Genomic DNA, 26333 nt, shown 5'->3' with positions numbered 1-26333 from the left:
AGTCATTGTTGTCATGGCAACCAAATCATGCAGGTGTAGCCAGAACCAGGTGGATTACAGGCAGTGAAAAATGTCAGTAATTCATACAAAAAGGCGTTCAACAAAATGCCAAAGTGCAGTTGTCACTGCTGCGATGGTGCTGTCCCATGACGTCAATGACCCCTCCTTGTCTTTAACTCCTAGTTCTCTCCTCAGGAAGTAAACCTCTTCCTTCTCTCTCCTCCTCTCCTCTCCCTCAGGCCATTCCTCTCTGTTCCCCATGGAGGACGGTTTCCCTGACGACGAGCGCGGCGATCAGGGTCTGGCGGGCCTCGGGTCGCCGCACTGCTTCCCTCACCAGAACGGAGAGCGCGTCGAACGCTACTCGCGCAAGGTGTTCGTCGGAGGTCTGCCCCCGGATATAGATGAAGGTACAGTATCCGCACTTCGGTAGGAGGGAGAAAGAGGGAGAGAGATTTCACAAATTCTTCTAGGTCAACCTGTTGGTGCGATGCCTGACTGCTGGACATCCCTAAGAACAACCGACCTAAACATGAAGAATGAGGCTAGAGGCAGATTTCAAGATGTTGGATTTTCTCATTAGTCATTGTGTAATCAGTTTGGAAAGCACATTCTTATACTGGCAAAAATGTTACAAATATTTTCCCCAATGAGCTGCTTTGTACCGTCATTTCTTCGTTTGGTTCAGCATGTGAGCTATCTCACTCAATTTCCTGTGAAATAAGAAACAACCTCATACGGTGGCAAGTTTCACAGCAAAAGCATTTGGGAGGGGAAATAATAAACTGTGAAGTATGAGCGCAGCAGTGATGCCCGTCTTCACATTGTTTTTTTCAACAATGATTGATTTAGAGAAATTCCTGCCCAGGCTACCTTTAAAGGAAAAATCCACTCTAACACACTTTAACACTGTTATAAAACAGCTAGTAGCGATGCACCTTGCATTTTGTGGTCCATTTTGTTGTTTGGTGGTGTGTATTCCTTTGATAACTGGCCAAGCTTAGATGGCGCAACGTCACATTAAGATATTTCCAGTGCAGCTACAATATTCTGAATTTGATAGCAGAAAGTGTTTCAGCAATCTAAAACATCAGTGGTAAACATCAGGTTTTGGTGTCAGTGCCTCAGAATCAAAGAGCAAGGGCTGATTTCTAGAGTCCATTTTGTACTGACATTCAGCAATCATACAGGGAGAAATCAGTTTCAGAAAAGGAAGAGACACCCACGGTAGCTTCAATAGACCATAATGCAATGCTGCCACGAGACATGTTGCATTTTGGGTTTGGGGCACGACTCTACCCTTTTCTTGACTGCAAAAACTCTTGCTCTGCTGTCGCAGTCACTATTAATCTCTCCACCTACACATACTGAATGGAACAAGTTCATGCCAAACCTCTGAGGGTTGTCGAAAAGCATTCTGGGAAATGTAGGAAATCACTAAGTGAGGTAGAAGTAGACGAGGGAGAGAGTGGGTACACTGAAAAAGTTAATTACAACACTTCATGACAAAATATCATATGGAACGCGTTGATATATAATAGTGTAAGAGTATCTCAGGGCAGGTTTATCCTTTATTATTTCATTATAGAAAATAAACTGTTGACTGCCAACCGATGTGAATTCTGTCTACTTGTTTCCAGATGAGATAACAGCCAGTTTCCGCCGTTTCGGCCACCTGTTTGTGGACTGGCCTCACAAAGCAGAGAGCAAATCCTATTTCCCCCCCAAAGGTAAGTCAGGTTGTCTGTCATCACTGCTTCTTCATACTGTACTGTACGCTCTAGTAATCGATAGAAACCCTGCAGTTCACAGTTTGTTAGGGATGCAGCTATACGATTACTGATCCAATTCATTACTTTATGGAAGAACATTACTTTGGCGTCTTTGGACACAAATAATTGGGATTTAAATAGATTCAATCCATTAAATTGATAGAACATCCGTTTATGTGTGAAAAAGACAGATGTGTCTCTTGGTAACCGACTTGTATTGGGAAAATTCTCTGATACAAAACCCTGTCTTAACCTTGTATAAGCGTCATACCACCGTCAATATGTGTGTATCCCTGCAGTCTGGTTTAGTCGTCGTCTGTTTGTAAAGGCTTTGCCGTCCTGCTGTGAATACAGTACACTGTGATCAGAAATGCAGTCGCAATATTCGGCAAACAAAATTCCAATATGATGTTTTGTCAATACTTTGCACCCCTAGCAGCATGAATAACCCTGCCCTGTTTTGTGTAGGCTACGCCTTCCTGCTGTTCCAGGATGAGAGCTCGGTGCAGGCTTTGATCGATGCCTGCATCGAGGAGGACGGCAAGCTGTATCTTTGTGTGTCCAGCCCCACCATCAAAGACAAGCCGGTCAGTGTAAACACACACACACACTTAAACACAACAAGCCCATCTGCTCATGTCTCCTGCTGTTTCATACTGAACTCGGTAATACTCATGGATTTGACTTTTACTTGACTTTACAGGCAGGTCACTGTGCCCGCTTGCTCATAATAGCAGTTCTATACGTATAATAACTCACTGTCTCTTACACTTTTTATACACTTTTTTTTACCAGTTAGATTTGAGAGAGAGAGATGAGAGCTGTTGTATCCTTGTGGTTTCTGTATTCGAGGCTGTACTGTGTCTTTCTTGGATCAAAGAGTCTGAACCCTGGTGGTTCTGTGTTTGACAGGTCCAGATCCGCCCGTGGAACCTGAATGACAGCGACTTTGTGATGGACGGCTCCCAGCCTCTGGACCCCAGGAAGACCATCTTTGTAGGAGGAGTCCCTCGCCCTCTCCGTGCAGGTATGTTTGATTTTTATTGTATTTTTTATATAACCCCTTTTTTATACCAGGCAGGTGAATTAAGAACAAATATTTATCTACCATCGCAATTTACAATGATGGTTGAAGTGTGTACTATGTATTGGTGTTCTCATCTGGTTCTCATCTTTCCTGTCATTATCCTCTAAAACAGAAATGCCTTAAATATTTATATGGCATTTCTGCATCAAAAAGATATAGCCTATATAATCTTCTAACAGTTCTCAGTAGACAAATGTCAAAAGGATAAACAGAACACAAAAAAAGTGGATCGCTTTCGCTATTTTGCTATTATGTTGATCTGTTCATTCTTTTTGCTATCTATGATGTTTATTAAACATCTATGTGGCTATGCATTTTATGCTTAGCATATGTTTTTAAGAAACATCAAATAAGCAAAACTAAGAACCCGTCCTCCGCTTCTTCCGCTTCATTTCCACCCAGTCTTTGAAACACCAACTGTGAACAAAGTGCTTGTTTCAATGAAACACTGAGAGCCGATCAGCTTGTGTTCATAATAAACATCAGACCTGCTAGAGGCTAGAGCTAAAAGAGGCACTACACTGTTACTGCAATCAGCTTTGACCTACAATCGACCCTATCAGAAAAATACTCTCTGAGCCACGTTGTTTTGTGTTGCATATCAAACCCCATTTTATCCCAATAGCAATATTATATGTATTGTGTATTAATGTTTTCTGGGCTGCTGTGATATGGACTTCATCTCTGTAGCATTGGCCAAGGTCATAAGACCCATGCACTGCAGTACAGATTTTAAGACCCTGTTAAGTATTTTGGTTGAAATATCTTATTATTATTATATTATTATAAAAAATCTGCCATCTCTTGAGATTATTTCACTTTTTTTCCAAAGCAAATCAGCTTGTTTAAAGAATTTCCCTGAATGAAGCGTCTTGGATTACATTGGAAAAAAAGTGGTAGCATCTCTCCCCATTTGGCATAATTTTGCACTTGTTTTAAAGCAAAATATGATTTTAAGACCGAATACGAGACTCGACTGGTTAGGATGGATATGTTTTGCAGTCGACCCACTGGCCGTCCATTGGACCCTGCGCTCATATTTGCACCATCAAACTCTGCTGCACTTTAATCCATCTGTATTGATGGCTTAAGCTCTCGGATCAACAACTCACATCAACTCAGTGCAGGGTGTGTGTTTGTGTTTACTGGCTACATCTGCATCAGTTTATGTATTCTACCCGTGTGTGTGTGTGTGTGTGCTTGCGTCTGTATTCGCTACACCTGCCTGACTTGGTGGATTTTGCCTGTTTGTGTGTGTCTTCTTGCTGTTCAAATTTGTTTTTGTGTACATGCTGCTCACGTGTGTCTCCCCCCCTCTGCAGTGGAGCTGGCCATGATCATGGACCGTCTGTACGGCGGGGTTTGCTACGCCGGCATCGACACAGACCCCGAGCTGAAGTACCCCAAGGGAGCGGGGCGCGTCGCCTTCTCTAATCAGCAGAGCTACATTGCTGCTATCAGCGCTCGCTTTGTACAGCTGCAGCATGGAGAAATCGATAAACGGGTGAGTGGAAGGAAAAGAGACCTCCGTTTTTTTTCTCCCTCTCGGCCCCCTTCTTCCTCCATCTATCTCCCCCACACTTCACTTCCTGTTCTGCTTCTCTCCTCCTCTCCCCCTTTCTGCCCCGTTTCTCTGGGTGGCACAAAACAGATAAAAGGTGCTGTGTGCTTTCGTTCAAGAGTGCAAAATGCAAGAGGATATACAGAATCCATTTGCTTATTAGTAGAATATTTTTTAGCTTCGTTTTGACTTGTTGGATGAAACTAAATCATGTAGTATAAAAGGGCTTTTTCTGCATTGCATACATAACTGTGTCTCTGTACCTGCGTATGCTGGGTCTCCCCCTCCCATTGCAGGCAGGGTTGGGAACTGAGACCCAGTTGAAAAACTGATTGAGGAACCAGTTCCAATGTTGCCAGAGCAAACCAGATCAAAACACACTTGCATTATTGATTCCTGTTATTAATGATCAGTTTTTCCCCTGCTCTTTTTTTTTTTAAATACAGCAAAATGCATAATTTTTAATTTACGATCAAGTTCTTTTGCTCTCCATTCTTCTGTTGTATGCTGTGTGAGTGACTGGAAGGCATTGTGATCTTGGGGGAAGTGTGTTCAGTTCAGTTTTCCGCAGCACAGGAGCAGTTTCCTACCTGAACTGTATAGCAACATAGCGAGTGTGGCAAATGCAAAGCAGAAGACACCGACAGTGTGGCTACATTTCCATAAAGATTCTAGTTTGTCCTTGCTATGCGGCTATGAGCATATCAGCTACAAGGCAACTGCTTCCGTTCTGCGCAGAATTGAAGCTGAATGCACTCTGCTAACCCCGAGCCTCACTATGTCATTAGCATTTCGGACTGGTAGAATTTCAAATCAATTCAGTTTCAGACTTTATGAGGGAACGGCCATTAAATAATCTATTACTTTTATCAACCTCTATCGGCAACCAAGGCATTGCAACAACATTGACAGCTTATGGTGGCCTGTAAGTGACACAAATATTAAAGTCACATTTTCACAATAGAGACTGTAGAGCAGACAGTGGACTAATTAGAGCAGAGATCCAGCAGAAACAAGAGGCAATATATCACCATGCAAAATACTGTGATAATGCTGCTTAATCATTGCATATTTGCATATTGCACATTGAAAGAGGCTTTTTAGCATTCTGAAATGCATAGCACCATCCACCATCATTGACCAGTTGACGATGCAAGTAGGTGGTGGGAAGAGATTGGGGGTTCTTGAAATTCCATTGGTTGGGGAGAGTATGGGCTGGAAAGTCAGTTTTGAAAGTCAGAACTGTCAACATCTGGCCAAGTAATCATTGAGCCACTGGTATTGCTAAACAATCTCATCAAATCCCTGCAGATACTACGGCCATTTTGTGCTATGGGACAGTAAAATCTTACTTACTTTAAGGAATTGTATCGTTAAGGGGATCGTAAAGGAATCAACATTGCTAAAATGGTGTCACTTCCCGACCCTGACTTTGCAGGTGGAAGTGAAGCCATACGTGCTGGACGACCAGCTGTGCGATGAGTGCCAGGGAACTCGCTGCGGCGGGAAGTTCGCGCCGTTCTTCTGCGCCAACGTCACCTGTCTGCAGTACTACTGCGAGTACTGCTGGGCGGCCATCCACTCCCGCGCCGGGCGAGAGTTTCACAAACCGCTGGTGAAGGAGGGAGGCGACCGGCCCCGCCACATCTCCTTCCGCTGGAACTGAGCGCACGACGGAGAGGGAGAGGCAACAGGGGAGCAGGAGGGAGGTAGTGCAGGAGTCGCAAATCATTGTACAAATAAATGCACTTTTCTGTTGCTGGTTCCTTTTTGCTCTAATTTCACTGAACCTTTTCTCATTTTTTTAAGTTAATATATATCTATATTTTGAAGATAGAAGAGAAAAGAAAAACTGGAATTATATCCAAATATGTCCAGCAAGGAAAAACGAAAAAGATGTGTAATATAATTTAATTTATCCATTTGATTTTTTTAAAATATTTTTTTATTAGTCCACAAAAAGTATATATAGGAAAGATTGGGTTGAGAGATGGTACTCTGCTATTCAATTGGCATATGATTGGCCATTTACTTCTAAGCAGTATGCTTGATTTTAATTTTGATATAAAAGGCCCCAGAACAAATAATATTAATTTGGCATATGATTGAGCTTTTATTTCTTAGCAGAGCTATTACTTTTTATTTTGTTATGAGGCTCCAGAGCAAACGCTATTCAACTAGTATATGATTGGCTATTTATTTCTAAGAGGTGTGATTAATTTTCATTTTGATACAAGAGGCTCCAGAGCATGTGAATTGAGAAAGGTGTTGCTAAAGAAGAGTGCACTTATTTCCTGTCTAAAGTGTGCAAATACAGTATATGAGACCCTTAGTAGTTAACCAAAGCTGAATCTCAATTAAGTTTGAAGAATAGAGGGCAAACTGCAGAATGAAATGGGTTCTTCTATCCTCCCAGATCAAAATGTTTGAACCTCTTTTTATGTTTTCCAAGACCATACAAATATTTTGATGTTACTTGAAAAAAACAAATCGATTTTCAGCAACACGCATTTGGGTTTTGATCTCCATTTTGACATGCAAAAACTAATACCTCAAGCTCAGCTGCTAATGTGCCGAATACAATTTAAGAAAAAAAAACACAAAAAAAAAACAAATGAAAGAAAAGATTAACGCCCGCTGGTGTTCTCCTTTCCTTGGAACCACAATCAAAGGGAAGTGATGCAACAGGCAGAGTGTGATGTCATTGGCACAGTTTTGTACTCACTGCTTCATCACCTCCATATTTTTGTAATCCAACCCAGGGTTGTGCTAGGGACAGAACGGAGCGTCGTACAGTATACAGTATATTAGGGGAATGTATGGCGGAGGGAGACTACAAAGAGCCGGAAAGGCTTGGCGGTAAAGAGATAAGTCCGACCCCACTCCCCCTCCTCAAGTCTGCCTGGGGCTCCTGCTGCTGAGCTAGCTGCTAGCAGAGGGTGGGGCCTTGTAGTTCTGGATATTGGGGATCCAAATCCATAGATCAGACCCCCCTTCTGTGTCTCTAAACACAGGGGCTCTAATCCAGGTCTTCAGGACTAAGGTGAAGGTAGCTCATCGAAAGAAGACTGGTCGACTGGCCTCCTTTCTTGCAGTTCTCATGGGGCTACTCATCTGATGAGAAACGCCTGTCTTTATTACTTTTTTTTTTTTTTAAATGCATCTGTGCAATTCTCCCAAATCTTTACTTAAAGGTCTACTTTGCATCCAAGAGTCAGCCGCGTCTAACGAAAGAAGCAATTAAAAGTTTATCTGATTTTCCAAATCATCTGCACACATTTGAGTCGTAGAGGGATCTGCCCTTCCGGCGAACCCTCTATCCCCTCTCCAGCCGAGCTAATCCAACTCAGCATCCAGTGTTTTTGAAGCATAAATGAAGATAGTCTCTGCAATGTGCTCTACTACTACACACTTGTGACCCACATGCAGTTCGTTCTTTAACACAAGACTGCAGTTTCCAGTAGGTTGTACCCAGTGGCTTTAGGGAACCAAAGATGGCTGTGCAGTAGTGGGTCATACTGTAGCACATTTCCTGTCTACGTTTTCGTTCTTCTTTTCTTTCTTGTTTCTTTTAAGGAGTTTTTTCATATATATATATAGTTTTTTAACCTGTCATTTATTCCCAATTTTGCTTAATTGTCAAGCCCAGATGGACTCCAGCAAACCAAAGATTGGCCTTGAATATATATATATATATCTAACAGTGCAGTCAAAACCCGGGAGAACACCAGTGAAAAACAACTGGGCCTATTAAGCGCACCTGCAGACACACAGGCAGGCCTCACACTCTCCGTAGCTCAAGATGGAGGTGTGTATGTTGATAGGCAGTTGTTGTTTTTGTCTCAAATAGGTCTGCCAGCTGGTCATGTTGGGGGAAAATTAACATGCAGTACACATTCAGACAGCAAAAGTAAAACTAATCCTCACATTTGTTTGAAGTTTTAAGTCACTCAGTGGTATCCGACTCTACTAGCCGAGCATTTAAATATGTCAGGGAGTTAGTACAGAACTATAAACTTGATTATTATACACACTAGTGAGAACTCGTATCGGCGTGGTGTTGTGCTGTGGCACCAGTTTTGCACCCTGGACATTAGTTTTGTGGGTGTGGTGGGTGAGCATTTTAGAAGTAAAAACACTTTGTGAAGAATTTGCTGTTAAATGAGATGAAAAAAAAAGATTATTTTATACATGGCCTGCTGATTTTTGGTACAGTGTTTTCTAGCTAAATTATTTTGTCATGCACATATAAACATTTATTATGCACTACTTTTCTAAATATTTTTTCTTTTTCCAACAGTCATTTTAGGCACATTTTTCACAAATGGGGAAACTCCTTTTTGCAATACCTCAATTTTTCACATTGTGAAAGGTAGCTTTTGTACTTTTGTTACTGAGAGATCTGCATATATGGAAATGTTCATTTTAAGAAAAAAAGTTGAGTGATTTCAATATATATTATTTTCAATTATGCTTTTTATACATTTCAGTGCTGAGGAATCTTTACAACTAAGTGCGCACTTGTGTTGATGCGACTTCAAATCTGCAGAGGAGAGACCAAAGTGTATTGCTCTCTTGGTCTTAGCTTTCGTACACTAGATGTTTCCAGTCAATCTGGTCGATAACAGCATGGCGAGAAAAAAAGTAATAATTTGAATTGATGTTAATGTCTCTAAAAATGGCTATCCTAGTTGGAAAATGGTAACTTCTGTCTTGGTTTCCTCTCCATAGCTGGAATATAACTTATTATAAGGAGAATGCAAAATTTGGTTCACGCTTAACGCTGAATCTCGTATCACAAGAATGGATGTTTGGTGTTTAGATATTTTAATATTTGAAAAAAAATATATATATATTCTTGAACTTGCCAACTAGCTCCTATTGTAATCCTTAGCATGCATGACAAAAAAAAGAGAAAATGACAAGTACATGAATTAGCTATTAAAAATTAATTGTTGTGGTGTGCACCAAATGTTTCTCAACTATTAAGTTGTTAAGGACACCCCCCGACCCCACTCTCACCTCACCTCACCCCCCCACCCCACCCCCCTCCTCCCCCCGTGTGTCGACCTCCTCGCTTCCCCATTCGCAGACCTCTGCAGGATGCACAGGGCAGAGAAATAAGACGAGAAACAAGACAGAAACAAACTCTAAATCGATTTGGCAGTGCAGGACTTTGAGCATCCTTATAGAACACTGTTTAAAAGACTTGAGAACTCATCCCCGCTGTCTGTCGAGGTGATCTTATAGACCTATCTGGAGGAAGGGGAGCTTAAAGACTTGAATGTGGTAAATGTTGCAAGTTAACTTCAAGTTGTTATGTGCAATACTTCTTTTGAACCTTTTTCCAGATAAAGACTCTTTGCAATGTAATTCTTTAATGCCATTTTTAATTGCAGACATTTAATTAAAGAAGATGTTAATATGTTTTTCACAGTCATTTTCTACTGTTATTGTAATCCTTTTCATGCTGGTGTTTGTAAAAAAGAAAAGAAATCAAACTATTTGTACTAATATAAATAATTGAAGTTATTTTTAAAACATTAAAGGTTTTGTGCTCATTTGCTTATTTTGTTTATTTCAAGCTACTGTGATTGATTGCATTGTAATTATTAGGTCAATAATGTATTTAGCTGTTTATTGGTATATTTTTAATTGGAATGTATAATTGATTTTTATAATTTTGATCAGATTTTTGTTATATTTTTGAGGTGAAGCTTTTAATATGTTAAAGTGTCTAGTTTTTACTAATTGCTATATTGTGCTCCACAATATATGGTTCACATTTTCTGAAGGAAAATAAATATTTAAATATTTGTCTGTTAATGATGTTACTTAATGGCAAAATTTCAATAGTTTTTAACTGTGTATGGGAAGGTTGTTGTATTTATTAATAGCATTTTTTACTTAAGATATCACCTTAATTTTTATTGTCATTTCACTTTATAAGTTCCTATTTTTGTATTTTCCTTTCTAATTAAGTTATGTAATACGGATATGTCCATATTTCTAGGAGTTGGTCTGTAGAAGTGCTAGTGAAACGAAAAAGAAAAATCTAATGTTATTTAATTGTTTGCAGCCAACTATTTATAACAGTATGCATAATTTTTAAATATTTGTAATGTGAAATGTTGAATGAAATAAAACTTAACTGTGATGAAATTATGTGCTTGTGTGCTTATTTACATTCCAGTACATTACATGTTTTAGGCTTTTAGCTAACAGTCTTGTCCAGAGAGACTTAAACTGAGTGAGCATGAGAGTGTTCAGTGTTTTGCTCAAAGGCAAAAGGAAAACAGTCTGTTGCCTGCAACCATGACCTTTCAGTTATGGGCAACCTGCCATGTTGTGTCACATTTTTCCCTATTGTCTTCACAGTTCGGTGTTTCTATGTAACGTAATATTGTAATATTATTGTACGTAATGTAATATCAGACTGTGCCATTCCCCTTTTAAATGTTCAACTGTCCCCTGACAGTAGATGAGACCTGACAGCCACCATTACATGCATTCATTCAGTGTTTCCATCTCTGGCAGCTGAGACTTGATGAGTCAAAGAAGCGCCTCTCCATATGAAGCACAAGCAAAGCAGGTTGCAATTAGCGCCTTGCCACCTTAACTATTTGCTAAAACGGGCTTCGAAGTAGGCGTTCGGTAAATATTTTATGAGCCGCTATTTTGCTACCATTAATTATTTCTTTGCTGAGCTACTGCAGAATCCTAGTATGTTAAGCAGACTTGATCTGTTTGATTTCACAGCTCATTTTGCCTCTGCTGATAGATAGATAATACAGTAGACCTCAGTAGATAATACATTAGACCTCAGTAGATAATACATTAGACCTCAGTAGTTAATACATTAGACCTCAGTAGTTAATACATTAGACCTCAGCATTTACTGCTAAGATTTTGGTAAAATTCACAAACTTGGCATTTTAAAACAAATACCAGCTTGGTCTAAACTGTTGATGTCTTGTCCACATTCATCCATGTCTAACAAGAGTCTGTGTAAAAGTAGGCCACTGAATTGAGTGCACCGCTTGGGACTCTGGTTACACACACACACACACACGCGCGCACGCACACTACCCAGCCTTGTGAAGAGGTCCTACACACCCACTCTTGATATAACCTCAGTTCATGTGTGCATAAACACAGAGGAAAGCTCATGCACAACTCGCATATTCACTCATTCACTTACATCATTCATGATGCGGATCCATAAATCTGTGCTATACATCCACTGATCCAGACTGGAGTACTGAGTGGATCATGAATTGGTGAGATGTTTGGTTTGTTATCTCAGACTCCAGGGAAACACTGACCAAACTCACTTCATACTTACAGCTCAATAACTCCACCAGCTGGCTGCATCCTGCACTGTTGAGGAACTGAACACAACAAAAGGCTAGATGTGAAGAGTTCAATTCAACAATATCTAAGTTCTTCACCACACAGTGTGTAGAAGTGTTATAATTGTCCCCACCAACTAAGCTTCCTCTTTTAACAGAGCCATATATATTTTTTTTTAGTTGGTGCTACCAGTCATTTTGAAGGAGTAGGTGTCACTTTCCTCACATGGGGATATCTCATGTTGGAACAGAACTCTTCATGTGTACAGTATCTACATGTTTTGTGATTGTTGATGATAATCAAATGTTATAGTGAGAAATGACTGCTGACACATACTGTATATAATACAGCCTTAGAGTGTCTGAGGCTGCTGTCAGACTACTAATAATTTATATAGTTCCTTTCCATCTAAGAGCACTAATGCTTCCCATAAAAGAAAGACAGGGATAGATAGATAGATAGATAGATAGATGCCTGTCAGATATTTGGGTTTCTGACTTATCTTAGGGTACAGGTATACATAAATATATACTGTTAAAAATGTCATTTTCAGCACACTCTTCTAGTCTGATATTCATCAGAATTGTGCTTGATAACTCACAAATGCTATTAACAACAGATGCTTTATTTAAATGTGTTTATTTAAAGCATCATTGAATTATTACCACATTAATTTAGGGACATTAGTGTAATTACCATAAATGGAGGAGACCATCGCTGAGAATATTGTCATCCTCTCCCGGTCTCTACACTGTATTTTACATTGTGTGACACCAGGTTGGATATCGCTGGAAATCTGTTGGATTGCTTTATGGCACAAAACAGGAAGAGAGCCACTGTTCTTCCAGCACAAACAGAGAGCTAAGGGAGAGCTAGAGCTTTGAGAGTTTCTTACACTGGCAGACGGTGGAACGACTGAAAGGCCGATGGAAAAATCACTTCCAACATGTTTATCTTCTTCATTTATCTTCTTCTTCAAGAGAAAGAGGAACAGGAAGCAACAGGGTTTATGGGAAATGTGGTCTTAATTTTGGGAAACACTAGCACTAACAATAGCATGAAATAAAGTCTACCAATCATTTCAACCATGATCTAATTTGTTTGCAAAAATCATACCAAGGTATCATGATTAATTTGACAGTGATATATTGGTGTTTAAAAATGCTCCACGTAGCACCTTTAATGTCCTGAAAGGGAGACTGTGGATTATCATATCACCTCTTTATCCTTCAACTAGGTCACACAGGATGACAGAGAAAAATGTGAGGTGTCAAGTCTCATGGATCCTGAAGGACTGAAACTTGAAAACAGGATCATGTGTGTAAGAGAGAGATACAGAGAGAGATAGAGAGAGAGAGAGTGAGAGAGAGAGGGAGAGAGAGCAGGAGGAAGAGAGCTACAGTACATTTGATGTGTTCATTTCCAAAGCATTATATGTACATTTTGTTGGAGTATATTAAAAAAAAAACATTAAATGAAATTCATCATTCAATATCTCTAAAATATCATCATGATTTTACCAGCCAAGGATGGAAGTTATCTACTATCCTTGAAAAATCATCATAATTTGTTTCAGTTTTGCTCTATTGATCGTTTTGAAAGACTTGGTGCCACATTCTTCACATGATGGATAAAACTCCACACTTCCAGACTGTGTTTTCCAAACCTGACATCAGAACACCTTCTTTAATGTCAAAGTATTCTCTCTCTCTCTCTCTCTCTCTCTCTCTCTCTCTCTCTCTCTCTCTCCCCTCCCATGTATTATTGTGTGTGTGTGTGTGTGTGTGTGTGTGTGTGTGTGTGTATGTGTTGCTGTGCCTCCACTGTCTACTGACTATCAGTGTTACTGTGTTTATGTAACTTGTGTTTCTGAGGACACAAACCAGCAAAATATAATATTAACCTCTCTCTCTCTCTCTCTCTCTCTCTCCCTCTCTCTCTCTCTCTCTCTCTCTCTCTACTGTATTTTTGCACACCCTCTCGTGGTGGAAACGTTGTGTCAAAAACGAGTCTTGGTCCTGCTGTAGCGCCCATATCAGATACCAGATGGCGCTGTAAACCAATACAAGCCGCTCTACCGCTGCTGCTTTCAAGTGCTGTGGGCAGCGTCGTTCTTCTGAATAGAGGAAAGTGGGAAAGATACCCGAGTTGCCGAGATGTGACGTTTAGGGGGCGGAGAAAATGGAGGCTGTGTCAATAATTGGTTGTCATAGTTGCATTATATTATTGGCATTCTCTGTAAATAATTAGTGGCCTACTGTTGTATGTTTTCATTTCACCCTTTGTTTAACTTGGCTACATAGCCTATTAATTAAAACATCAATTACATGCATGATGCACACTTTCTTTCTCCGTTCTGGTTAATTTCTGAAAATAAAAACTACAGACACCAAAAATCTCTTTTGTAACTGGGTCTATTTTATTTTTGCACCCGATCAAAATCACTTGAAATGTCAGAATTATAATTTCAGATGTAGGAGTTTTGGAGCATCACTGGAAGGCAACATTAATTTCAGCCTCCAGTTTGGCAGAACAAAACGAGACTGGAAAAAAAAAACTGAAAAAAAAAACTGAAAAAAAAGAAGATCAAAATCCCCCTAGCGGCAGCTCCAGTCGCTCGGTGTAGCTCGCAGGGTGAAAGGCTGTGTTTGGATTAGGGGGTTGGGCTGCCTGCTGTTAGGAAAGCTGCCGCTAGACATCCAGTTTGTCTCCGGCGGTGCAGCCTGCTTCACCCGCAGCATCAGCATCAGCAGCCCGCAGCCTCACCCGCTCCCCGCCGCCTGTCTCCGGGTTTGAACAGCCACAGCACTGCCGCAGCAGACAGGAGACGGACCGAAAACGAGGATCAATTGTAAGTAACTTGTGTTGTTTGGATTTGTGTTGTTTTTTGCCATGTAGGAAGGTGGGGGAGATGCTGCTGGTGCTGCCGTTTTTTTTTTTTTGTGGGGGGTTAACGGTCCGAGGCGGGATTATAGCGCAAACAGAATTTGTTTCCAAGTGTTTTATCAGTTGACTATTGATTGTTTTGTGTGTATTTTGTCCTGCTTGATAAATGAAATGCGGGCTCCAATTCTGAAATTCTTCATGCCTCTTAACAAAGCAGCCAGTCTTTGGATATAGATTTTTTTATTTTATTTCATTTTGTACTTTGAGGCTACAATCAAGTTCAAATATGATCAATATATCATATCCAGCGTCTTTATTAGTATCTTTTCCATCATATCTCTGCCAGGTTTCATTTATAAAATCTGAAAGACTGTGGAAAAAAAAAAACCCTTCATCCTCTTTCTCCTATTCACAGGAGCAGTCTTCTGGGAAATAAAGGAATATATAAGGGCGGTGAAAGATGGTGAAACTAGGGAGTAATCTTCAAGACAAAGGAGCCAAACCAGTGAGTGTGGAGGATGGCTTTCAGAATGTGCCCCTCATCACTCCACTGGATGTTGGCAGCCTCCAGTGCCAAGCACCTGACAAGGTGAGAGACTAGCCTAATTGTGTGCGTGTGTGTGTGTGTGTGTGTGTGTGTGAGAGAGAGAGACAGAGAGAGACAGAGAGAGAGTTTTTTCCTGCCTGTTTGTGCATCTATTTACTGTTTTTCCCAATCTGCTTGTGTCTATTTACTCTATGTCGTTGACCTACGCTGTCCTTAAACCCTCTTATGCTTAACAACCCCCCCCCCCCCCCCCCCCCCCCAACACACACACACACACACACACCCACATCCTTTCATTCATTCACACATCCATTCATCTCAGCTGTCTCCCAGCCGTGTCCTTTGTTTTCCAGCTGAGATTAGGAGACAGATTTGGAGCCAGACAGACTGTCATTTATCATCTCGACATCCCATAGTAACTGCTCCGGCAGTAGTTAATCCAGTTACCATGGTCGCAGTTCAACATGGAGAGCTGATTGGTGTTTCTGCGGGGTCTGAACAGAGAGCTGAACTGATTGCACATTATGAAAATTAATGGAATTAGACGACGGGCGAGCTCATAGATGCTCATGGCACATATAGAGGCTTTATTACGCATCTATTGTGGGATGCTGTTTGGCTCGTTTCGAGAGTAGAGGGAGATTTTTCATTTTACAGTAATATGAATGTGTGTTTCCCCCCCCCGGGTCATGGATCAAATATCTATTGTAGCGCTCCAAGATGATATTGCGAACATTCATTCTTGTGACAGGCAGCAGTTGGTAAGCTTTCATCTCATAGGGTCTCAACTATGGATCAATATCTCAGACTCTGATCGGATTTCAAAATTACACTGATTGGCCTAAGGGGGGCGCTGCAATGTTTGTTTAATTCTCTGTACGTCACGCACAATAACTTGGACATCACTGATTGGATATTCTCGAAACGTAAGGGAGTAATGCATCTCAGTACTCCATTCTGCCATTTTAAAAATAGCACTAATTGGCCTAAAGGGGGCGCTGCAACATTTGTTTACTTGTCTGCACATTATCTCGGACACCACTGATCGCTTGCCAACACCCAGGTCTCTCTATCCACTAGGCCTGCCCGCTATCACAAGTTTTAATTGTATTTCATTAAGTAACCGTTAACTGCAAACCATATACTTTGCAACGACCTGGACATTTGGCCAGTTACTCGCCGCTTAATACCCCCCGCAGCCTTTAAAAAACATTCTGGCACTGCAGTTTTCACTAATTGTCACAATTCTACTGCAGTAAACTGTGCCAGCGTTGCCAAGAGTTTCATTCAAAAAACACTACATATCCATTTAGGGACAGAAAGTACAGCAATTACTTGAAGTTCACCGTTAAATATCTCTAAAACAGAGACAATCAAGAGTGTAAAAGCCTTATTATTGTGTCAGACGAGCACTTAAGTTACCTACTGTCGTTTAAAAAGCATCATAATTTAGGTGATTTTGTAAGAGTAGGTGGTGTCACATTTTTCAAAAGGTGGATATCTCATTTTGGAAGGAAACTCTTGAAGTGTGTTTTTTTTTTTGTCAAGGCATCACAGAAAACTGAAAGAAATCCCAAAGCGACTGTCCGTTGGCGCTGCTACAGACAGGAGCATACGGCTCCGACTGAACCCTCATTGTGTATTCTGCTGAGGGCGGCACAATCTCTTTCCATTTCATATACCTGCTAACTGGGGAGAGCTGTCACTCACTATGCACACACACCCACACACACACACACACACACACACACACCCACACACACACACACACCCACACACACGCAAGAACACACAGGAAGACGCGCTTGCACTGCACTTACATTCAGAATGGACCTTGCATGCATATGTTGAGGGAGCGAGTGTGTGTATGTATGGGTACAGTATGTGTGTGTATGTGTGTGTGTGTGTGTGTGTGTGTGTGGGCATGTGCGTGAGTGACAAATCATTTCAGTCAGCAGCCACCAGTTCATGACATTATACTCAGTGAGCTGTCAGTCATTTGCCACCTATTGAAATCAATCCCACTAGACTAGAAAATATCACTACATGCTCACTGCTGCCATTGGATTGAAACTATAACACACAGACACACACACACACACACACACACACACACACAGTCACCCACACACACTTTGGAGTGTCACAGTGTCACCATACTGTGTGATCGCTCAAGTGTGTGTTTTGGGTGAACATGGTACTGAGTGTGTGTGTGTGTGCAGGGGTGTGCGATGAGGCAGGTGTGTGTGTGTGTGTGTGTGTCATCAAGTTACAAAGCCATGGGAGTCTGTTTCCCCAAGGGGCAGCTGAATAAGCAGAGAGAGAGAGAGAGAGAGAGAGAGAGAGAGAGAGAGAGAGAGAGAGAGAGAGAGAAAATAACTTGGGTATAGTATGAACTCCTGCAAAAAACACCAGTGAGTTATTGTTGTTGACATATGAAAGGGAAAGCAGGGAAAGAAGAAGGCTTGCTGTTTTGTTGACTATCAATGAATTTTTACATGCCTCAGGAGACGCTGGGACGGGGATTGCTGTTGCTTGTTGCTTTTGGATACACTTTTTGACAGCTGTTGCAGATTTGGTATGCTGCTCACTTGGTTTGTGCTCACAAGACTGAGAAATTGTTAGCTCAGCCACTGTATGAGCCGGTTTAAGGTGAACAAAATGTCGCCAAACTATTGTGTTTTCCATACTTGAAGGGAGCTATGGGTGCCAACTCCACAGAACAGTATATACATTGTGTAATGAACGTCGCCCAGTTCGCTCTTTAATTACGAACGTGCCTGTTAATTCATTTGCTTTTTCGATGGGACAGTGTGGGAGTTGTAAAGGTCAATTTGCTGCTAAATCTTTGGATTTGTCTCCAGTAGTAAGTGTGAAAATTTGTCTTCCTGGTTAAGTGATGCATGAACACAACAGAAGCCAAGGGAAATAATGAAATCTGTAATTAGACATCGGAGCGTAGGGGGGCCGATGGTTGCTATCACAGTTCATTTAGTGGAAATCCTGCATGCAGAGCCTTTTTTTCCCCCATACAGTATGGATCATAACCTATTACACTACTCTGTCCTTTTGTGATGGTGTAAGAAAATGTAATGGTATTTTTAGTGCCTTTTTTATGCCAGTTCCCATTGAGGAGTTTTATAATGAGGCTTCCATGTGCAGTTTTCTATCTTGAAGACAATAACAGTGTTGTAGAAAGGCTTACCTTTGTGTGAATTTATACCAGTAAACCTTAAAATACAACAAACCTCTCACCAGCAGTATCTATATGTGATCAAAATCTCTCTAATCTCGCTGAACTTCAGGTTGTTGTGTTTTTGCCACCCGCCCCACCCAGCCAGAGTCAGACATTTATCAAGCTTTTAGGATCTGGCCTGGGACCAGTTTCTTTCTTTTAAAGCTAAAGGCAGGTTTATTGGATCATGTGACTTGACTCGCACCTCAGATCAGCAGCTTTACAAATCGACCCCAGCTGTTTTTTACCCTGATCCGGCCTGATGACTGCCTGACCTCCCCGGCTACAGGGTTGCCCAGGGATATCTGCAGGGGCGGGGGCGGTGACGGCAGGGTTGGTAATGAACTGCATACAAACACATCCACGCTCACATGTGCACACATGTAGACACATGTAGACACAACCATGTACGTTCACACACACCCACACACCCGTGTACACATATGTACGCCCCGTGCTCATACGTCTGTACATACACACACACTCACACACACACACACACACACACACACACACAAACACAAACACAATAACGCTGCTGTGGCCTACTGAGGCTGAGGGATTGGAGAGGTATTAGATTTGATTCCATCTGGGCAGGGACACGTCACCGCCACCCAAGCCACCGCTGGGTCACCAATATCCTGATTGGATTGCTGGTGGTTTCAGGGGTGAAGGGTGGATGTGAATAAATAAATAGATAGATAGATAGATAGATAGATAGATAGATGGTAGGGATGTGCAGAAGTCTATTTTTTCACAGTAGTCGGTGGGTTATTATCTGAATGACTAATTGACTAGTCTGTGTGTAAAATTTACAAAATTCAACATACGCTTATTGGCAAAATAACTTCAAAAACCGAGCTATTAACTAATATTAACCATGAAAAATTAGCATGAACTGTCCGTTTTGACTTATGAAAATACATTTTATCATAGAATAGTCAATATCAGTTTAAAAGAATGTTGTACCAATGTGTCATTTTTGAAAGATGGAGAAAGCTTAGTGCAAGAGTAGCCAAAATATTTTCTACAAATACAACAAAGAAACAAAAAGGCTGAAACGCAAATGTACAAGAAATTAAAGTACAAAAAAAATAATAATACAAACGTTGACACACATCCTCACACTAGTTGATAGATAGATAGATAGCTAGATAGCTAGATAGATAGAGAGATAGATAGATAGATAGATAGATAGGTAAATATATAGATGGGTGGGTGGGTGGTTGGGTAGGTAGATAGATAGATAGATAGATAGATAGATAGATAGATAGATAGATAGATAGATAGGGATGTACCTTCTGCACAAGAGGGAATCATTAGCAGCAGAGAAAAGAGCAACAGGCAAGTGGAGGGAAGGGAAGAAGGTCAGGGAGGAGAGAAGAGAAAAGTTCGATACAAGAGTCAACTGAATCAATCGGCTTTTGTAAAGATCGAGGCCGGGGCTGGTTAGTGTGATTGTTGATACAGAGCAGGTCGGATGCACACACACACACGCACACATACACACGCACACACACACACAGGATTCCTAGCTTGCTGTTAGACATTTGAGTGATGGGATTGGTTGTCTTGAAATTTATCTATCTATCTATCTATCTATCTATCTATCTATCTATCTATCTATCTATCTGCCTGAGTGTCTTCTCTCCCTTTCTTGTCTGAGAGAAGAAAGCGTCTCAGGTAGAAAGAGCTGGAACACTTCAAAGGCAGCAGCAGACCGTGTAAAGACTCTTACAACCAACCGTTCTCTGATCCCATTCAACCTGTCTCTCTTCTCACATCCTTATCCTGTCCTCCTTCCCTCCTCGGCTCCTTTGGAGTCACTTTTAAGTTTCTTTCATTCATTCTTTGCGCTGTGTGTTCTTGTTTTCATAAATGAGAGGGGGATTCCAGGAAGCAGGATTAGCATGTTAACTCTGTAAAGGATCATTAAATAGTTTTCAATGTGTTGTCATGATGAGATGCATCACTTGAAAAAAATCGCAAATTATATATAATTTCTTTCCAAATGTATCTGTCTGGCTGTGTGTGGAGCCTGGGAGTGGCCGTCCTGTAGGGAAAATATGTATTAACTCAATAGCATGTTCTATGCAAATGTGTGTGTGAGCCCCATACAAAGTGTGTAGCTGTATAACATGCATTACATATCTATTTATAACACCAACCTCTTTTCTGAGCCGTCATGTTGGATTGCCCATTAGCTCTCAATATGTCAGTTGTCAGGTGTTTCCTACTACTAATAATGCCCCAAGTTGTTTTTTAATCAACAAATCTATCCATTATACCTTATCAAAAGCGTCATTTAACTAAATATACCCTTATTTATTAATTAAACTAAAAACATCAGTGCAATCATTTATATTCAGCTAATTATGTGAGTGAGTGAAATCAGTTTGGAACTTGTTGCGGGAGCTAAATTGAGCAGACGCTTTAAAAACATGCGCAAATTTATGAACGTGTTAATTAATTTGTTCACACGAATTAGGAAGTCATGAAAATGAGGGTAGGGATTAATCAAAACGAGGGAACAATATGTATCTTGTGCACTTTGAATTAAACAAAACGAGGGCATGAGGCCTGTCTCTTATCGCTCAATATCATAGAAAATATACATAATCACATCCTTTAAAATGGTGCTAGTTTGTAAGTAAAGGTGTTAAGATAGCTACAGTATTTCATTAATTTCCCATGTGTCAGATTTTCCAAATAGTAGATGTCTTATTTTATAATGCATTTCTTCATTTGTACAAGTCTTACTAAGAGATAACCTTTGATTATATCTTCAGTCGGTCCTATTAGACCGTATGTCAAGCCACCACAGCTACCAAAAGGCTGGATCTCCTTGGAAACCGCTTTTTATATAGATTTTATTCACAAGGCAAGACTAGAATCAAACATGTCAAAAGAATGTCTGCAACTGCCTCACACACTGCAACTCCACCAAAGACGAACTCTCCTGCAGCTCAGTCTTGGGGGATAAAAAAATGAAGCAGCAATCATAGTGATAACAGGTCTGAGGAATAAGAAGGAGGGGGGGGGGGGGGGAGAGAGAGAGACGGGGAGAAAAAGAAAACTTCTGACAGCATTTCCACAGGGAAAATGAAATAGGAAAATACTGTGATTTGAGACAGGAAGATGGAGAGACAGAGAGAGAGAGAGAGAGAGAGAGAGAGAGAAGCCTAATCTCTCAGTTTGACAAGCTAAAATGTATCTTTCTTGAAATTTACTTGTCATATATCATCGTGTCATTCATTCATTCATTCTCAGTGCTGATAAAAATAAAACCTCATAACCTTTTCAGTGCGTCATTTCACATAAGTCAATTCCGGCCGACTTCAAAAACATTCAGCATCACATCACTGCGTTGCTTACAGTTAGTGGCCAGTGTCACTTTAGATACGTATTCCTCACAGAAGCTGGATTGCTTCTTGCTCTGTGGTGCCTATTACAGATCTAGAAGCGACTCTGTGTCAGTCGAAGCGATATTAAAAGGTCACAGTAAGCCAAGAAGAGTGCACAAATAAATACGGCTTGCTCTCACTCGTAATAGCGGCTGAATGGGGACCACGAGCGGAAAAGTTTCAAGAAATTGCTCTTCTTTTATGACCACTTGAGTCTCCGCAAATAGATTCTCACAGGAAACTGCAGCGGGAGATAAACGAGTCTGTGCTGCTGTAAATAGTAGATTTAATTAGTGAGTGAGTTGTGATTATGTTTTCACTCTTTCTATCAGGAGTGCTCTGGCCTGCGTCATTTATATGATGTATTTTGCGCCGGGCTTTGTTGGGACAAAATTTTATTGTTCATAAATTCAGCAGTTCGCAGACAGTGTGGGGACCTGGCTAATCAGTGCTGGAGGTGCAGTGTTCAGTAATTTTCTATGAGCTGTTGACAGCCGAAGGCCTGTGTAAATGAGGCAACGTTGATTGATGGCCGCTTTATTAGGTAATACGAAGTGAGGGAGCGGGATGTCGACTACAGGGCAGACGAAGTAATGAAGCGACGTAGTGCGTTGGAACCTAGAGGCTCTGTAACGGCGAAATGAGTCAGAGGATGAGAAAGTCGGGGCAAAAATTAAGACGTTATTTATGACTGTGACAAGTTTGAAATGTGGCGGTGCCGCGCCGGAGCCCGCGAGGCTCCGCAGCCCGCGAGGCTCCGCAGCCTCAGGGGTCCAATCAGCCGCTCTGTCTTCTCCTGCACACCTACCGCGGCCTTCAACACTTAGATAAGAGCTCCATAAAGCCGACCGACAGCTTTGTTATTCAGATAGTGGAGCCAGCTTGTGTGCACAGCAGCATTTTTTTTTTTCCTCCCTTTGTGTCAAAGTGACTCAGTGTCGCTCAGAAGCAGCACAATTAGGATTACAAGGACATTGAGACATTGTTCTCTTTCGCTCCCTCTGCCTCTCCTCTGCCTTGTCATGTGCATGCTATTCCTCTGTATCTCCCCTTTCCTCTGGTACACATTAACATACACTGAATGTACAAAACAATAATTTTCACGAAGTAGACTGATGAGCTGAATCCAGGTAATCCAGGTAAGATCCCTCATTGATTTCCCTTATTAAATCTAGACCGATCACAAAGGAGGAGATGTAGATAAAGAGAAGCAGACGAGTCAGAGAAGGATTTTTAAGATTTGAGACGATTGAGATATGGATTATGCAAAAAGGGTTGCAGCTCAATATCAGGACGATGACCCTAATATTTTGTACATTCAGTGTAGATATGAAAAAAAACCTCCTGAAATATTCCTGTGGATGATTATTCTGTAGCTTCTGCGAGTAAGGAATTGATAAACCATTTATGCTACAATTGCATACATTTTTATACCCTTTCTTTTTTTATTTGTAGACTAATCAGTTGTATCAGAATTAGGAAAACAAAGGACTAGCATTTGTTTTTTCGAAGCAAACCTGTAGTTATCCAGGCAAGAGTGGAAGAGCGTGCATGTTCTCTTTCATCAGCGTCCTGCTTCACACTCCCACAGCCACACACATTCACACCTGCTATCTGCCCAGTACAGTTTTCTACAGTCTTCTGCTCAAATGAACCTCGACATTAGTTGTTGAAGGAGTGGAGAGTGTTCCCCGTTCACTTTCCCCAACCAGATTTTCCAAGCTTTTCCAGGATTTGATTACCAGTATCCCTCCACACTACAGCTGAACGTTTGAAATGAGAAAGATAATAATCGATTATTTACTTGCTGAGTCTATTCCTCCCTATCTCTGTCTCTGTCTCTCTCTCTCTCTCTCTTTCTCACTCTCTATCTCTGTCTCTCCTCCCTCTGTCCCTCTCGTCCTGACCGCTGTATTTTGACTGCAGCTCTAAACCTGTTTGCTTGAGGAGTGCTGGATTGACAGTATTGGGGCAGGGCAGCACTACTCCTCTGGCTGCTGTTACAGAGCACAGCGGTTCCGTCTCTGATTTTGGGGCCTCGATTCAGGGCAGCGCAGCTTAAACCAGACCTCTGACAGATGCCTGGCACCACTGTTTCCTGTAGGATATTTTGTATTTTTGGGGGCGTTTGGGGGTAACTTCAGTTCTGAGACCCAGGTTTGCTTATTTGGATATTTATATCATGATATGTAGCTGAAAAAAAACAAAACTTCTAGGAATCTTGTTTGTTTCCAGCTTGCGGTGCATTTCGGAAGGCTTAATTACAGCTAAATCAAAAAATTGGAAGCACACACTAAAGACTTCAAAGTAGATTCTCACTCTTTACATTTATTTAAAGCCTGCGCATCGACCGCAGCCTTCTTCCTCTTCTTGACACACCCATGAAGAAGACTGTGCATAAATGTTTAAATAAATGCAAAGAGTGCAAATCTACTTTGAAAGCCTTAGTGTGTGCTTCCAATTTTTGATTTAGCTGATTTAGCTATCCTGAGGATGTGATCCTCAGGATATATGGACAATTGTGCTATTGTGTGTGTTTTGTGTGTGTATCTTTTCATATTTCACCAGATTCAGTATCTAATAGCAACCGACTCATTCATCCATCACTCTATCCATCCTTGCAATTTTAGGATATTGGACTGTGTGGTTTCCCCGTCTCTTTCTTCTTTTGAAAGATTGCTGTTATTTATGCCGTTTCTGCTTTATCAGAACATACACAGTGGTTGGAGGAAAGATCGTAGACAGAGCAAAGGGCGTTGACAAGAAACAAAGGCTGTGAGTCAGATTCAAACATCTCTTCTCTCTTCCCTGCTGGTAGCTCATTCCTCCATCGTTCCCTCCCTCCATCCACACCTCCATTCTTGAGTACTAACCTGCCGGCCCTCTCTGTTCTCCAGGTGGTGGTGAAAACCCGTACGGAGTACCAGACAGAGAAGAAGAGGCTGAAGGTTCCTAAGGTGGAGGAGTTCACCATCAGCTTCACTGACGGGGTGTCCGAGAGACTTAAGGTAAGGATGGATGAATTCATCCATAGATAGAGGAATTAGTGAATCATTTACACTACCAGTCAAAAGACTCTGACACCTGATTGAATGTACTATGTTTTTCATCACCTTAAAGCCATTTTGATCTAAAGGCTTGTGCTTTAAATGCTTGAAAAGTGTTTCTTAGACAAATATAAATAGTGAAGTTGATGCCTGTGTATGAATTTCTTTCCCAAGCCTTTGCCTTTCCATCAAGGCGAAGGGCGGCTACTTTAAAGAATCTAAAATATAAGATAGTTTTGATTTGTTTGTCTTTACTGTTATTCTAAAATGTGGAAAATAGTCAAAATAAAGAAAAATTTGGTGTGTCCAAACTTTTGACTGCTAGTGTATAAATAATTTGTTAATTTAATGAATTGATACTTTATTATGTGGGAAACCAGGTGATTCTCAAGGGCTTAAAATCTCCAGGTATCTAAAGGCAGAGCCGTTGTTCGGTGGTTTTTGTAGGTGGTTTGGGGTCATTTTTTTGTTGTCACGGCTCTAATTATAAGCATGAGTTTTATTTATCTGACTTTTCTCCCCTTCGGCTCACCAAATCATAACAATGTGGCCAGGTTGGGCTGCCAGTTCAGATCAGAAATGCACCTGTAATCGACTCAGGCAGGTCGCTAAGTAAATGCTCAAGGGCTACAGATGCAAGCAGAGCCACACACACACAAGTGGAAGCACTGGCAATAATAGAATCATCCTATGCAACACACACACACACACACACACACACTCTTTCTCTCTCACACACACACACACACACACAAGTACATACACTATCCTGGCAAGGGTAGGGGTAGGAGAGGGAGAGAGTGTGTGTGTGTGTGTGTGTGTGTGAATCACATAGTCACCATTCCAAAAACATCTACTTCACCCAGGCACTGTCTGTTCCATTCTTCCGTTGTCGTTAGGGGAGACCAAATAGGACTCATGTTGTCATGGTAGCAAAGAAAACCTCCTTCCATGGCAACCCTGACAGAGAGAGAGAGAGAGTGAGAGAGAGAGAGTGAGAGCGAGAGAGAGAGAGATAGAGAGAGAGAGAGAAAACGCACGCAATTTTGTGTGTGTGCAACTGGAGGGGTGCAGGGCAAGGCAAGGCAAACTTTATTTATATAGCACATTTCATACACAAGGTAAATACAGTGTGCTTCACATAAAACAGAAAAAATACATAAAATGACATTAATAACGAAAGAAAGAAAGAAAGATATTGAGCAGTCACTCTCACACTGGTGACACCTCTGGTCAGCCAGTATAACTTCTCTGAGAGTGACTCTCTGAGAGTGACTCAATTTTTCCTCTCAAAACAGAAATCAATTGAGATGAGATCTTGAAGGATTCTTGGAAGGAGCCTAGAGTCTTTCCAGTGGTCTTACCCCACCCTATAGGCAGCCCCACAGCCCTGTAGGACTTGTAAATGTTCCTGTAGAACAATACACAGATCATCTAAACA

General features: G+C 41.1%; 2 protein-coding genes across 3 annotated transcripts in view; both read left to right on the top strand.

The window, feature by feature from the left end:
* cpeb4b (cytoplasmic polyadenylation element binding protein 4b) overlaps positions 1-10565 on the top strand; it is a 34739-nt gene extending 24174 nt beyond the window's left edge. For both annotated transcript variants that reach the window (XM_071545959.1, XM_071545958.1), the window contains 6 exons: positions 240-410; positions 1641-1730; positions 2241-2359; positions 2685-2799; positions 4182-4363; positions 5859-10565. In XM_071545959.1, the coding sequence (XP_071402060.1) occupies positions 240-410; positions 1641-1730; positions 2241-2359; positions 2685-2799; positions 4182-4363; positions 5859-6086 (905 nt within the window). In that variant the 3' untranslated portion in view covers positions 6087-10565. The remainder of the gene's footprint in view (positions 1-239; positions 411-1640; positions 1731-2240; positions 2360-2684; positions 2800-4181; positions 4364-5858) is intronic.
* A 4554-nt stretch (positions 10566-15119) lies between these two features.
* LOC139666676 (neuronal vesicle trafficking-associated protein 1-like) lies at positions 15120-24853 on the top strand (the record flags this gene model as incomplete). The annotated part of the gene is made up of 2 exons (XM_071545983.1): positions 15120-15248; positions 24743-24853. Coding segments are annotated over exons 1-2 (240 nt in total), but the record flags the coding sequence as incomplete, so codon positions are not given.
* Positions 24854-26333: the final 1480 nt, after the last annotated feature.

This window comes from Centroberyx affinis, unplaced genomic scaffold (assembly GCF_046629955.1).
Source record: "Centroberyx affinis isolate AG114_WGS23_722 - 3 ecotype Tasmania unplaced genomic scaffold, CSIRO-AGI_Caff_v1 ptg005081l_1, whole genome shotgun sequence".
NCBI lineage: Eukaryota > Metazoa > Chordata > Actinopteri > Beryciformes > Berycidae > Centroberyx > Centroberyx affinis.
The sequence above is the reverse complement of the archived record's forward strand: the minus strand, read 5'-3'. Positions and strand labels throughout refer to the sequence as shown.